The 15000-nt window shown below is 42.5% G+C and overlaps 1 protein-coding gene across 3 annotated transcripts in view; it reads right to left on the reverse strand.

Annotated features, from left to right (window-relative positions):
* LOC125034683 overlaps positions 1-15000 on the reverse strand; it is a 117990-nt gene that overhangs the window by 72783 nt on the left and 30207 nt on the right. For 2 of the 3 annotated variants that reach the window (XM_047626588.1, XM_047626586.1), the window contains exon 2: positions 5634-5663. The exons of the other annotated variant lie outside the window; for it this stretch is intronic. In XM_047626588.1, coding sequence (XP_047482544.1) covers positions 5634-5663 — 30 coding nt within the window. The remainder of the gene's footprint in view (positions 1-5633; positions 5664-15000) is intronic. 3 annotated transcript variants of the gene reach the window in all.

Genomic DNA, 15000 nt, shown 5'->3' on the forward strand with positions numbered 1-15000 from the left:
GGGTTAAGGGTTAAGGATTTAGGGCCAAGGGTAAAGAATAAGGGCTAGGGGCTTAGGGCTAGAGCAGAGGGTTAAGTGTTAAGTGTAAAAGGGTTGATTATTAAGGGCTAAGAAATAATAAAAAAATAAATCAGCAGAAAAGGAAGGGGAGATGGGGGGAGGGGGGGTCATCCACCAATTCTGATGATATCATGCACTTGCAATCTCTCGCATTCGTACCCTTCTGCCCGCCCACCCCCGCCCACCCCCGCCCACCCCCGCCCACCTACGCCCACGTACAACTTTCCCCCGCACGCCCACGCCTACATCCGTCTCTCGCTCGACCCTACCCATCCCTGAGAATGATGGTATGTACAGAAATATCCATCTCCTGTGTGCGTTTTCTTCTCTGTGAATTCGTACACGCAAGAAAACATACACAAAATACATTAATATACACTTAAGGACATTTACATATGCTTGTGTATCGGTGTGTATGTACATCTACGTATATATATTAATACATATGTAAGGATACCTTTTTTTAATGACAAAAGTTCATATCATCCTTCAAAAAAATGTAATGATCATTGTATCATTTTTTTTTATCACAATCACCATCTTCAATATCAATTCGCAAATCATTAGGTCATTGTTCGTATGATGCAACATTCATTCAGATCTTGCAACATGGTATCAAATTCTGTTGGATACAAAGCCACTCTTACTGTCAATAAATTCGTTTGTAATTGATTTGTCATTCGCATCTCTTCTTAAATAATGTTTTAGTTAATGACAAACTAAAAACGAGGCAATTAGATATATTGAACAATTAGTTAACTTCTTTGGATATGATACAATTATTATTTATAATTCGCCGTAAGATATCTTAAGAAACGTTCGTTAAAAGAAACGTTCGAGTAGAATCTGAAAACCTGGGCAAACACAAACAAACAAACAAAAACAAACGCTTCATATCAAACAGAACCCACTCACTCCGCATCTCAAAATCACTCTTAAGAAAACAAAAACAAAACAAAAAAATAACAAACTAGATCGAAACCCCTACCCCCCCCCGTAATAATAATAATAATATTAATAATAATAATAATAATAATAATAATAATAATAATAATAATAATAATAATAACAATAACAATAATAACAACAAAAATAACAACAACAACAACAACAACAATAATAATAATAATAATAATAATAATAATAATAATAATAATAATAATAATAATAATAATAATAGCAATAACAAAATAAAACAAATTTGTACATAAAACAAAAGAAAATTACACTAAAAAGACCGAACGAACGACTGAACAAGAAGAAGCAAACGACGACCACCGAAGACCACGACCACCGGAGACCACGACCACCGGAGACCACGACCACCGAACGCAGCATACGAGCATACCAGCCGCCGTCCGGAGCATACTCAGAGCACGCACAGCATATGACAAGGCGACCGAGGGCCACGGCGCACCACACGCGCCTCCGACACCGCCATCTGCTGTGGCTTCGCTGGACGACCTAACGGGGCTAAGGACTCGTGGCGGAGGGAGGGGAGAGGGAGAGGGGGAGGGAGGGAATGGAGAGGGGGTGGTGAGAGAGGGAGGGAGAGGGAGGGGGTGGTGAGGGAGGGAGGGAGAGGGAGAGGAGGTGGTATGGGAGGGAGGGAAGAAGAGAGAGAGAGAGAGAGAGGGAGGGAGGGGGGAAGGGGGTAGGGGGGGAAGTCCAGGACAACGCACTTTGGCGGACTTTGGTGCGCGGACTGCGTGTTTCGGGGGAAGGGGGAGGGGGGGAAGGTGGGGGTGGTGTTGTTGTAGGAGGGAAGGACGATTTATTATGATTAGTGTTGTATTGAATGTATCTTTTTTCTATCTGTCTGTTTGTCTGTTTATCTGTGTGTGTGTGTGTGTGTGTGTGTGTGTGTGTGTGTGTGTGTACGTATGTGTGTATTTATTTGAAACATGCGTTCATATATATTTACGAATAATAAACATAATAACAAAACACAAAAAAAAGAAACAACAACAACAATACTTCGAACCCAAATAAAACTTTCAAAACGAAAAAAAATAAAAAATAGAAAAAAAAAAAAATAAATGACAATATTCACCCTTTAACTTCCTCATTGAGAGTGAAGTGAACCATGACATGACGAATGACATGACGCAAAACAAACCCTCTATTTACGTTGCCAGCCAGAGGTGACAGTGGACTCGTGATGACGCAATCATTGACATCTCAAACACGTTAAGAACACGTTTGGAGAAAGAATGTGCCTGTGTTTGTCTCGGTTGAAGTGTCAGCCCGAATATCTTCTGTCTTAATGTCAAGTGAATAAAAGAACATTTTTTTAAAATTCTTATTCATTTTCATTCATCTCGAAGTTATTTTTTTAAAGATCGGAGTTCGGTTAAAAGGAAATTGCAGCTTTATTCGTATTATTTATGGGATATAATTCAGTATCTATTCTCGACATCACTTTTATGCTTATCAATATCTTTCATATTATTATTATTATTTTTTTTTTTTTTTCGTTTAGTGACAAAATTGACGATGATAAGAATAACGATAATATTTTTTTTCATTATCAATAAGAGTACTTTTTTTTCCCCTGAAAGTCCTCCTCCCCCCAAAAAAAAACAAGTATTAACCCCCCCCCCCCGATAAAAAAACTTTTACCCTCAAAAGTAGCAATGTTTATCGTCTCAACCCCCTCCCCCCCCCAAACAAAAAACAAAAAACTTCGAAAACAAAAAAAAAAGTAACTTCGAAAATAAATAAATAAATAAAACGCTTTTCCTTCCTTTGTAACGTCACAATCCGAGACCGACGTAACCCCCGCGTTGTTACGACGTATCACGAAACTACGAAACGGCCCAACCGCGTGACGGCTGAATTTACGAGTTCCCCCCCCCCCCCCCTTGTTCATAACGCAGATGTTCGTCCACTTTCGTTGTTTGAAATTCATACAGGTTGATAAAGGTGCTGCCCTCGAAATGGCAACACTCGGCGTAAAGAAAAGAAATAACGGTTTCCCGATGTTCGTAATTAATAAGTATGTAATTAAATGCCTGATTATGTAAATTCAATAATGATTCAAAACAGTTTCTAAGAAAGGGGATTTTTCGTGACCATCTAACAACGAAATACAAAGAACGCTTAGCTAAAAATAAAATGAGTAGATATTTCCGAAGAAAATAAAAAGTAGATTAAACAAATAAATATAAACACGAACAGAAAGCGATGTCAACAAAGAGAAAAAAAAAAAATGTAGTAAAAAAGGGAAAATGAAATAGATAATTGAGCTGACGACGAAGACCAGGGAGAGAGAAATGAGAAGGGAGGGGGATGGGGGAAGAGGGGAAGGGAGAGGGAAGTAGGGGAATTAAAGGAGATGAAGGAAGAAAAGAAAGGGAGAAAAAAAAAAAGAAAAAAAATGGGAAGAGGCAGAGGGAAAGTGTGTGGGAGGGGGGGAAGGGAGAAGGGAGAGGGAGGTGGAGGGGTAGGAAAGGAGGGGGAGGGGAGGTAGTTAACCGGCCGTAGTCTCGTATCTCTTCCGGATGGCGACAGAACCGGAACTCGACGAGCGTTTTCCCATAACGTTTGCGGAGGGTGGCAGCTGATCTGCCTCCTTCAAACCGGCGCGGGAGAGGAGAGTCGGAAGCAGGAAGGGAGGACGAGGCAGGAGGGAGAAAGGAGTGGGGGGGGCGAGGCAGGAGGGAGGAGGGAAGGGACAGGAGGGAGGAGGGAGGAGGGAGGAGAGAGAAGGAATGAGGCAGGAGGGAGGAGGGACGGGACAGGAGGAAGGAGGGACGAGGGAGGAGGGAGGAGAGAGGAGAGAGGAGGGAGAAGGAATGAGGCAGGAGGGAGGAGGGAGGAGGGACGGGACAGGAGGGAGGAGGGAGTGTGGGAAGAGAGAGGAGGGAGGAATGAGGCAGGAGGGAGGAGGGGCGAAGGACGAGGGACGGGACAGGAGGAAGGAGAAAAGAGGGAGGAGGGAGGAGAGAGGAGGGAGGAGGAATGAGGCAGGAGGGAGGAGGGGCGAAGGACGAGGGACGGGACAGGAGGGAGGAGGAATGAGACAGGAGGGACGAGGGAGTGAGGGACACGAGGCAGGAGAGAGGAGAGAGGAGTGGGAAGCAAAAAGCAACAATGAAGGAGAAAGGCAACAATCAAAAAGAACTCTGAAGACAGAAGGCACGACTGAGAAAGAGAGAAGAAGAGGAGGCACAGGAATCAGGAAAAGGGGCGCAAGAGAAGAAGTGGGCGTGGGTGGGTGTGGGCGGAAGTTACTCCCTGGCAGGCTGAGATTTGCGGTTTATCTTTCAGGGCTGGTGTAGGTCCGTCCTTCCGCTTAAACAGGTGCATTTAGCGACTGACTGCAGGTGTTCATCTCGAGATAAAATTCGGATGTTTGGTTCAAGGCATAATATTTCTTGACAAACCGATGAAGTTATAATAATAATGATGATAATAATAATGAAAATAATCATGATGATAATAATAACAACAATAATAATGATAATAATAATAGCAACAACAATAATGATAATAATAATAACAACAATAATAATGATACTAATAATAGCAACAATAATAATGATAATAATAATAATAACAATAATAATAATAATAATAATAATAATAATGTAATAACAACAATAATAATAATAATGTAATAACAACAATAATAATTATACCTATAATACAAAGATGATAACAACAACAATAATAATACATTAAAATAAACCAAAACTAAAAACAAACACACATTACACAACAAATAAAACAAGTCACAATACTACAAAAAAGGAACAAAAATATCATGAGCAAAAATAAAAAGCAAGGTATTTCCTCCAGCCTAACGGTACACCTGCAGACACCTGTCCCAAGCAAGCGGTAGAAGGGTGGGAAGAGAAGGGGAGGTGAAGAGAGGGGAGGGAAGGGGAAGGGTGGGAAGAGGAGGGGAGGTGAAGGGAGGAAAAGGGAGGGGAGGGGAGGGGAGGGGAGGGCAAAGCTGGAGAGAGCAGATGTCCCTCCCATGCCACACTGCCCCGGTCACGCACATGGGGGGGGGGGGGGGTACGTCCCCTCTCTCCACCACCCACATCTCTCATGCCCATTCCTTAGCCGTTGAAGCATGTCTAAGTACCCGCTCAGGCCTAACAATTGCCGTTAATGATAAGAGCTAGAGGGTACAGGGAGAGGGAGAGGGAGAAGGAGGAGAGAGGGCGAGGGTGATCGAGAGGGAGAGGGGAGAGACGAGGAAGAGAGAAAGAGGGAGGGAAAGGAGGCGGGAGAGGGAGAGGGAGAGGGAGAGGGAGAGGGAGAGGGAGGGATAGGGAGAAGGAGAGAGGGCGAGGGTAATGGAGAGGGAGAGGGGAGAGAAGAGGAAGAGAGAAAGATAGAGGGAAAGGAGGCGGGAGAGGAAAAGGGAGAAGGAGAGAGAGAAGGAGAGGGTGATGGAGAGGGAGAGAGAGAGGAGGGGGGGGGGGAGACCGAGAGGAAGAACGAAAAAAAAAAAATACAGAGAAAGGGAGATAAACACAGGCAGAGATAAAAAAGGAAATACAGATACGCAGACTGGCAGCTAAGGATACAGAGGGAAAAAAAGAGAGAAGGACACTTACCAAAATCGGCATGGACGTATGTGTTTCGTCCTGAAAGAGCAAAACGAGAAACAGATGTAAGAGGGATATGAAGAGAAATTATAAAAAATACTTGGATGAGAAAAAGAAAGAGAGAGAGAGAGAGAGAGAGAGAGAGAGAGAGAGAGAGAGAGAGAGAGAGAGAGAGAGAGAGAGAGAGAGAAAGAGAAAGAGAAAGAGAAAGAGAAAGAGAAAGAGAAAGAGAAAGAAAGAGAAAGAGAAAGAGAAAGAAAAAGAGAAAGAGAGAAAGAAAGAAAGAAAGAAAGAGAGAGAGAGAGAGAAATATGAGAGTGACAAACTCCCGGAGACATATATGCCTTGAGGGTACATACATATGGTCGCGGAATTCGTCTCCTATTAATGATCATCTTGTGTAATTATTGCTTTCTTCCATTTATCTTTCATCGCCTTCCTACTCACTTCCTCTTTCGCGAATCAAATGAATAGCAGTCACTATCATGATCCTGAGACTAGCAAAAATAATGATAATAATGATACTGATAATAGTGATCTTTAAAAAAAAAAAAAAAAAAATAACCAACAATAACGAAGATATCACAAAAATCCCCCACACACACACACTCACACACACACACGGACACGCACACACACACACACACACACACACACACACACACACACACACACACACACACACACACACACAAAATACATGCCTACGAAAGCCTTCCCCCTTAACGGAACACACAAAAGCTTCTGTTATCGCCTCACGGGATGTAATTACCGACCCAGGCAACAGCTCCTTTTGCTGGGCACTCGACGGGCATAGAGGGACCGTCGACGCAGCTACCATGACGGGCGTTGGCGTGCCCGATGCCCATATGTTGCTCTTCTTTTCCCTCCTACTCCCCTTTTCTCTCTTCGTGTGGTGTAGATTACCTCTCTTTTCTCTCCCTCCTTCTCTCTCCTCTCTCTTCCTCTCTCCTTCTATCCCTTCTTCCCTTTTAGTTTTCTCCCTCCTCCTCTCCTTGCCTTTCCTATCTTTCTTCTTCCTTTTATCGGTATCCTAGTGTCATTTCTCGCCTTCTTCATGTTTCTGTCGTTGGTACCCCTGTGGAGTACCCCCCTCCCCCTCCCCGTCCCCCTCCCCAGTACCCCCGTGGTGTACTGCTAAAGTGTAACGGGGGGGAGGGGGGGGGGGCAGCCTGGAGGTAACGGGCACCAAGGCTTAAAACAGGATGTATGGGTATTTAAGAAAGGTGTAAGGTTTTAAACTGTTGGTTTTTACCTGTGTGTGTGTGTGTGTGTGTGTGTGTGTGTGTGTGTGTGTGTGTGTGTGTGTGTGTGTGTGTGTGTGTGTGTGTGTTTACGATGTTTTTACGATGTGATTATTTCCGACTGTCTGCATTTTCTGTTTAGAAGAAAACGACAAACAGGTCAATAGATAATGACACGTGATCGATAACAGACCTGGGATAACCACCACGAGCCTGACACGAACGCCGGAAGGCCTATCAGGAAGCTGCCAAAGACCCGACATTAACCATAGGCCTAGCTATCTATCCATAGGAAAGCGATCTGAAGGTAATTACAAAGTGAACTCTTCTGGTCGATCAAGGCGTTTAAAGGTCCCGTTCATTTACTTAATAACGAGTTCTTAAGTTGCCTTTCTCGGTGTTGAGAAAGAGGAAATGCCAAGGTGAGCGCAAATACTTATATATACATGCACTGGAACACACTAATAGACTGACACAAAGTAATGAGGTGTAGATAGATAGATGCATAGTATTTATTCATCTTATACAATGCATATCAGTGAATGGATTTTCTTACTTATACATAGATCTGCGCGTCTGTGTGTGTGTGTGTGTCTAATAAACAGATGATCCAACATGGTTACGAAATAGGCAGAAACTGCAAATGAAACGCGTAAACAAAAACAACTTTTTAAAAGGGGGTTTCCCACGTCTGGAACACTTCAGCTGGAACATTGTGTGTGAAACAGTGTGTGACGATACCATTTGGGCGCATATTGCTCGCTTCTCATGTACTCTCAACTTTCTTGGTGATTCACTTTCATTTTGCTGCCTTGCTCTTCACTGCCACTCCGAAAGGGAAAAGATTTTTGTTTATGAGTCGGCCTCGTAAATATCTGTTGGTAGGCGTGGGAATTCTCGCCAGGCTGTCACGTGGTTTGTTTACATTCGATCGTCATTTGTTTTGATTTTTTTTTTTTATACCTTGTTATTTACCGATGATGTATATGCATTTCATACTTTCTCTACTGATTAATGATACGTCGTGTGTGTTGTTTTTTTTAAGTATATTATAATGAAACTGAATTTATTTACATTGTTATGCTGCCATTACTTTTTATTATTACGAGTAATGCGGTTTACCTGTAGTTATAAAAATGGTGAAAGTTGTCTCTAGGATTTTGGACTTTTCTGAGCCTTATGGCGTGACGTTGCTATCAGTTCTAGTACATTTTTGACCATCTGACATCTAATATTTTTTTCCCATCAGCTCTGAGCAAACCATCGTGCTTAAACCATACATTCCAGTGTCAGCCGGCTGCTACACTTTATTTAGCTGTAAAAACCGATCTTGACATTCATTTTCGCTATTTTTTGAGCTTACTATCATCACTATGGTCACTGTACCACTATTCCCTCGCCCTGGGCTGTCAGCGTCAGCACCTGTCAGCCAAGAGGGAGAGTGTGGATGGCTGATTCGTGTGCTGACGAAGGGCACTTCCGTGAGTCATCTGTTGGAAACTTCTTCCCCCTCCCCCCCTTCCCCCTTCCCCCCTCCCCCTTCCGTTCCTTTACCTCCCCTCCTTCTTCCCTGCCCCCCCCCCCTTCCCCATCACTGCCATTTCCTTCCTCTTCTCTTCATATCAAAACACACACACACACACACACACACACACACACACACACATAACAGTAACACCAAATAATATTTTTGTTGTCAGCCATGTAACGTGACATTAATTGTTAAGTTGTTTTGATATTTTGCTTGCTCGAGAAACCGCTTCACTAACCACCTCCCCCCTCTCTCTCTATCCCCCTCCCCTCCCCTCCTCTTCCCTCTTCCCCTCCTCCCCTCCTCCTCCCCGCCTCCCCTCCTCCTCCCTCCTCCCCTCCTCCTCCCTCCATCCCCCCTCCCCCTCTCCCTCCAACCCCCCCTTTCCTCCTTTCCCCCCCTTTTTAGGAAAGTGAAAAAAACATGATGAGTTGCCCGAAAATGAGAGCAGAACATGAGATTTCGGAACCCGATTTTCATGAAATTTAATGGATAGTAAACAAGAAGTTGATGGAAAAGTATTAAAGGAGCTAGTGGAGATAATGATTAAGAAATAAATATGGGGTGAAAGTGAAAGAGAAAGAGAGAGAGAGGGAGAGGAGAAGAGAAGAGAAGAGAAGAGAAGAGAAGAGAGAGAGAGGAAGAGAAGAGAAGAGAAGAGAAGAGAAGAGAGCAAGAGAGAGAAAGAAGAGAAGAGAAGAGAAGAGAAGAGAAGAGAGAGAGAGAAGAGAAGAGAGAGAGAGAGAAAGAGAGGGAGGGAGGGAGGGAGGGAGGGAGGGAGGGAGAGAGAGAGAGAGAGAGAGAGAGAGAGAGAGAGAGAGAGAGAGAGAGAGAGAGAGAGAGAGAGAGAGAGAGAGAGAGAGACGACAGAAAAAGAAAAGAGAGAGAGAGACGACAGAAAAAGAAAGAGAGAGAGAGTGAAGAAGAAGAAAAAGAAGAAGAAGATAGAAAGAGAGAGAGAGAGAGAGAGAGAGAGAGACAGAGAGAGAGAGAGAGAGAGTATGAATAGAGTGATACCTACTATCTGTATCATTCAGATATTGAAAGATCGAGACAGACAAAAAAAAAAAAAAAACAGATAAATAAATAGACAGACAGACAGACTGGAACTGCCACACTGCCAGAAGCATTACCAAAGATATATTTGAAGTAAAAAAAAAAAAAAATCTCACATGAAAAGTGACTTGATAACGCCCTCTCCCTCCCTCACCCCCCACCCCTTCTATGCAACACCTGTTGTCACCGCTCGAAGCACGTAACATAACATAACGGTAACACAACACAAGAGATTCATCCCAACTGCCGCCCCCTTTCTGCATGACGGTCGATCGTCGGCTCCACGCTCGGCCAAAGTGACGTTTCCTGTAACAATTATGTCACGTTACAATCACCAGAGGCTCGGATGATTGGTCGTATTCCTAGCCAATCACGGTAGAGGAGCGTGTGACCTTCCCGTGACGCGTGGTGTAGGTGTGACGGTGTTGGTGTTGCAGTCTGGTGTCTCTTGAACCTTCTTCCTCCGTCACTCGTAAATTGGACCAGTTTAGTGAGATTGCTGGAATTAGCTGTGTGTTGGTTCTCGTCTGTCTGTTAAATGTAGTTTTGTTTTGTCTGTTTGTGTGAGTGTGTGTGAGTGTGTGTGTGTGTGTGTGTGTGTGTGTGTGTGTGTGTGTGTGTGTGTGTGTGTGTGTGTGCGCGCGTTATTTTCTCTTTTTCTTTTCCTCAATTCTCTCTTCTTTCCTTTCTTCTCTTCACCTCGGTTCTCGTTTCGTTTCCTCATCCCTCCCCTTCCTTCTTTCCTTCCTTCCCTTCCCTTCCCTTCCCTCTCCTCCCCTTCCCTCCCCACCCCTCCTCCCTTTTCCCTCCCCACCCTCCCTACCCCTGCCCCACCCCTCCTCCCTTCCCTTCCCACCCTATCCCTCCCCACCCCACCCCTCCTCCCCTCCTCCCCTTCCTTAACTAAACCAATCTCACAAAACCATCACGACCTGCCAGACCTATAAAGCTATTCATCTCGACACTGCATCTCTATTTTAAGAGATCACACGACCTTCACGTTCAAATCTCGGGGAGTCTGGGCAGAGCGATGGCCGAGTGGCGTCGAGGTGTTTCTCAATACTTTTGTTGATTCTATTATTTTCATTATCAATTTCATTATTATTATTATTGTTGTTGTTGTTGTTGTTGTTGTTTTGTTGTTGTTGTTGTTGTTGCTGTTGTTGTTATTATTATCATTATCATTTATTATTATTATTATTATTATTATTATTATCATTATTATTATTATTATCATCATTATCATTATTATTGTTATTGCTGTTGTTTGTATCATTATTATCATTATTATTATCACTATTATCATTATTATTATCATTATTATTTTTTTTGTGTGTGTGACGCTGGAGATCGACTATGTTGGTGTATGTGGTGTTTTCTTTTTCTTTTTCTTTCTCTTAACGAGGGTATGTTGGCTATTCCGATTTACGATTTTGAACAAGTATGATTTGTTCGTGCATGCGACCCCAACAGCTGCCCTTAACTTCCAGGGTTATCGACGTTTCTCCCTGCATTCTCGCTGTCTGTCTGGCTCTCTAGCTCTGTCTGTCTCTGTCTCTCTGTCTCTCTCTGTGTCTGTGTCTGTGTCTGTCTCTGTCTCTGTCTCTCTCTCTCTCTCTCTCTCTCTCTCTCTCTCTCTCTCTCTCTCTCTCTCTCTCTCTCTCTCTCACTCTCTCACTCACTCACTCACTCACTCACTCACTCACTCTGTGTGTGTGTGTGTGTGTGTGTGTGTGTGTGTGTGTGTGTGTGTGTGTGTGTGTGTGTGTGTGCGTGTGTGTGTTATCTGGCTCTATCAGTCTTTTTTCTCTCTCCTCCCGACTTTTTCTTTCTCCGTTTATATAACTATATATCATTAGGTTTGTAAGATATATGTTACATATACTTCCCATTTACCAATAACCTTGAACACCAACCTTGAACAGTTCAAACGTTTCCCCAAAAATATCATCCTTCCTCCTATCACAAATCTCCTAACACCTCAACATCCTAATTGTTCACCACACACAGCAGCAAAAACGATATAAAAAAAAAAAAAACTTCCACACCAATTGAAAAAAAAATCACTAATTAATCACCCTGTCCATCACACACACACAAACAAGACCACAATCAACAGATTCTCCCGGGCAAGCCAAGCAAGCCTAAAAGCAAGCCCAAGATCAAGCCAGGGATATCAACAAGAGACTGATGAACCCGCGTTACATCAAGCTCTGTGGTAACCCTTGAGTGGGCAATACCATCTTTCATAACACTGCACACGTGTTGGAATGAAGTCTACCATTACTTGCATGAAATACGCTAAATATGATGTGTATATATATATTCTTTCCCCCCATTCTGGTTGTGCTTTTTATTTTCGTATTTTGGAGGTAAATTGTTTAAGTGCACTACAGCTGAATGACTCTAGTTGCTTGATGTTGCATAATGCAACAATAAGCAACGGGGAGTGCAATTTCAAACTCCATTCAAGGCAGGGAAGTTAGAGAAGTCGTAACTGTGCTTGATAATGGGAATAATCTAGGAAATTCGCAAGATGGATATCCTATGACTTGGCAAATGTCTGTAAATGGCAAGTGTGCAGAACAGGCTATTCGGGGAAAAAAATTGTTAAATCTCGAAAAGTGCATAAAAATACCGTATGTAAAGTGCATACATAGATGTCCTTGAACTCTCTCTCATTCGCTCTCTCTCTCTATGTTTTTCGTATTTTAGAAGCCTGTGTCTAAAATACGACATCGCACGGAATAGTACATTACCCATAAAGACTATGTCATCCGTAGGGAACGCAGCCTCACCTGCAAAGGAAGAAGAAAACATCATTAGATTATCTGACAAAAAGGAATATTTCGTCAAACTTCCTCTCTCCCTCTCTCTCTCTCTCTCTCTCTCTCTCTCTCTCTCTCTCTCTCTCTCTCTCTCTCTCTCTCTCTCTCTCTTTCTCTCTCTCTCTCTCTCTCTCTCTCTCTCTTTCTCTCTCTCTCTTTCTCTCTCTCTCTCTCTCTCTCTCTCTCTCTCTCTCTCTCTCTCTCTCTCTCTCTCTCTCTCTCTCTCTCTCTCTCTTCTACTTCTTCTTCTTCTTCTTCTTCTCCCTTTCTCATTCTCCCTTTCCTCCAACTTATATACATCATTAACAAAAAGATTTAAAAGCTTAACCGCTATAATACAGGGTAAATGGTTCTTTGCAATCCAGGCTTACCTGCAATGTGGAGTAAAGGAGGAAAGAGGGGAAGAAACGAGAGCGAGGGACGAGTAAGTGAAGAAGAAATAGAGAGGCAAAAGAGGAAAGGAGAATAGGCATAGTCAGAGGCAAAGGCTGTTGGTAGGCCTAAGAAATTTCCAACTCAGGGTTACTAACTCTTGTAACTATGTAATCACATTTTGCCATCCTGTTTGCACTCACTTTTCATCTGTGAGCGAGCGATATTTAGGAAATCATTTTGGTGTAATTTGAGACGTCGGAAAATTACAGTAGTCATCCCTTGATGACAAATGACATTTTCTTTGCCGAGCTTGTTATTACTGTCAAGACTCATAGGTTTTCGTAGGCCTATAGAGGCTCGTCATAATTATCCTGAGCAATTAATCATACAATCTTGATCATTAATTTCAAGAAAGGGGAAGAAGATAGAACGAGAGAGAGAGAGAGAGAGAGAGAGAGAGAGAGAGAGAGAGAGAGAGAGAGAGAGAGAGAGAGAGAGAGAGAGAGAGAGAGAGGATGAGAATGAGATAAATTAAAGGTAACCTAACCAGACGCATAACCTTTTGACCATGTAAGTGATTCAAAGCGAACACGAGAAAACAATAGTTAAACTGCCCCCATGGAACGGTTCACTACATTCTGTTTACATCGTCACGGAAGGAATCGAGTCGTATCGATCCAAGCTTCTTCGAGAGATGGTGAAAGTTTCCCGAAATGATGAAAGGAAAAATCCCTTGCAATTGCTAACTCACCGCAATAACAATGGAAGTAGGCGCGTGTTAATCCTTGTGTAACAAAAGACATTCCTTCGCTTTGTTGCAATTTATATCTAATACTGAGTCTAATCTATACTGAATTATGGAAAGATATAGAGGTCATTTAGCGTTTTTATTTTTTTTAGGGATCGAGGAGATAAAATGAATGGCCTGTTTCATCTCACATAACACGAAAAAAAGGGTTTATACAAGAACATTGTTTTCTTTAATTAATATAGTCATTTCCCATAAAACAGATCGACTAACCCAATTAGAAGTTTTAAGTTCGTAACGTGACAACCTTTGCACGCGTGACCCCTGGACTTTATACGTGGCCTTCATGCCGAGTCAGACTTGTATACTCATATAATTTCTTTTCTCTCTCGTCTCGTGTTCAGGATACCGAGGTGTGCCGTGTGACTCATTCTTGAAGACATTTAAATCTAATTATCTTATAATAAGATCATCATATTTAGAAAAAAAGATAGCGAAATAATACAGTATCGTATATCCCACAAAATATTCACTTACAACAAAGATATATCATATTACCCATTGTTAATATACCATTTTTTTTATCAACAATAAAATAGAGTGGGGTTACAAGTTCACTTCCTCGCTGTACAGTATATTTTCGAAGCATCTAGATCGCGTCTTAGTAGAGCTTCAGAAGCGGTTCAAAAGTGGTTCAGATCCTCCTTGAACAGGTTCACGTCAACTGGGGAAGTTCTGGACTGGACCGCATACCACACACACGAACATTTATATTCCGTTTTGCTCCTTCCCACTTTTCTTCTCTCTCTCTCTCTCTCTCCCTCTCTCTCTCTCTCTCTCTCTCTCTCTCTCTCTCTCTCTCTCTCTCTCTCTCTCTCTCTCTCTCTCTCTCTCTCTCTCTCTCTCTCTCTCTCTCTCCTATTCTTATAAATATATTCTGATATTTTTTTCTGTTGGTCTTTGTGTTATTGTGATTTTCGTGCGTGATTTCCATATTCGGAAAGGACAGACGGACAGCATAATGAAATAAGAGAGAGCATGGAAGAACGAGAGAGAGAGAGAGAGAGAGAGAGAGAGAGAGAGAGAGAGAGAGAGAGAGAGAGAGAGAGAGAGAGAGAGAAAGAGAAAAAAAAAAAATCTACGCATTATGAAAGGGTAAACTATGGGTGAAGGAGCAAGGAAACTCGGCTAAAGTACCTCCGAACCGCTAGTCCAAAAAAGAAAAATAAAGAAAAAAAGGAGAGAAAAAAAGCATATATAAAAAGCAGTTACCCCAAGAGGCATAACTGGGCAAGGGATCTCGACGGGCCGGGTGAGGGAGGGGTGGGTGGAAGGGGGGGAGGAGGGGGAAGGGGAGGGGGTGAACAGAAAACTACGTCCGTCTATGTTATTGTTATTTTATTGTTGTCCTTGCTATTTGTTTTTTTAATGAGCAAATACTAGATAATATTATTTGTGTATCTGGTTGTTTTTGCTGCTATTAATGTTGCATTTCTATCATTGTCACTGTCATATGAATTATGGTTCGTTCTTTTATCCACTTAAAGAGATCTCCCAAAACTAAAACACAAGG

The sequence above is a fragment of the Penaeus chinensis genome, chromosome 18 (assembly GCF_019202785.1).
Source record: "Penaeus chinensis breed Huanghai No. 1 chromosome 18, ASM1920278v2, whole genome shotgun sequence".
Taxonomy (NCBI): Eukaryota; Metazoa; Arthropoda; class Malacostraca; order Decapoda; family Penaeidae; genus Penaeus; species Penaeus chinensis.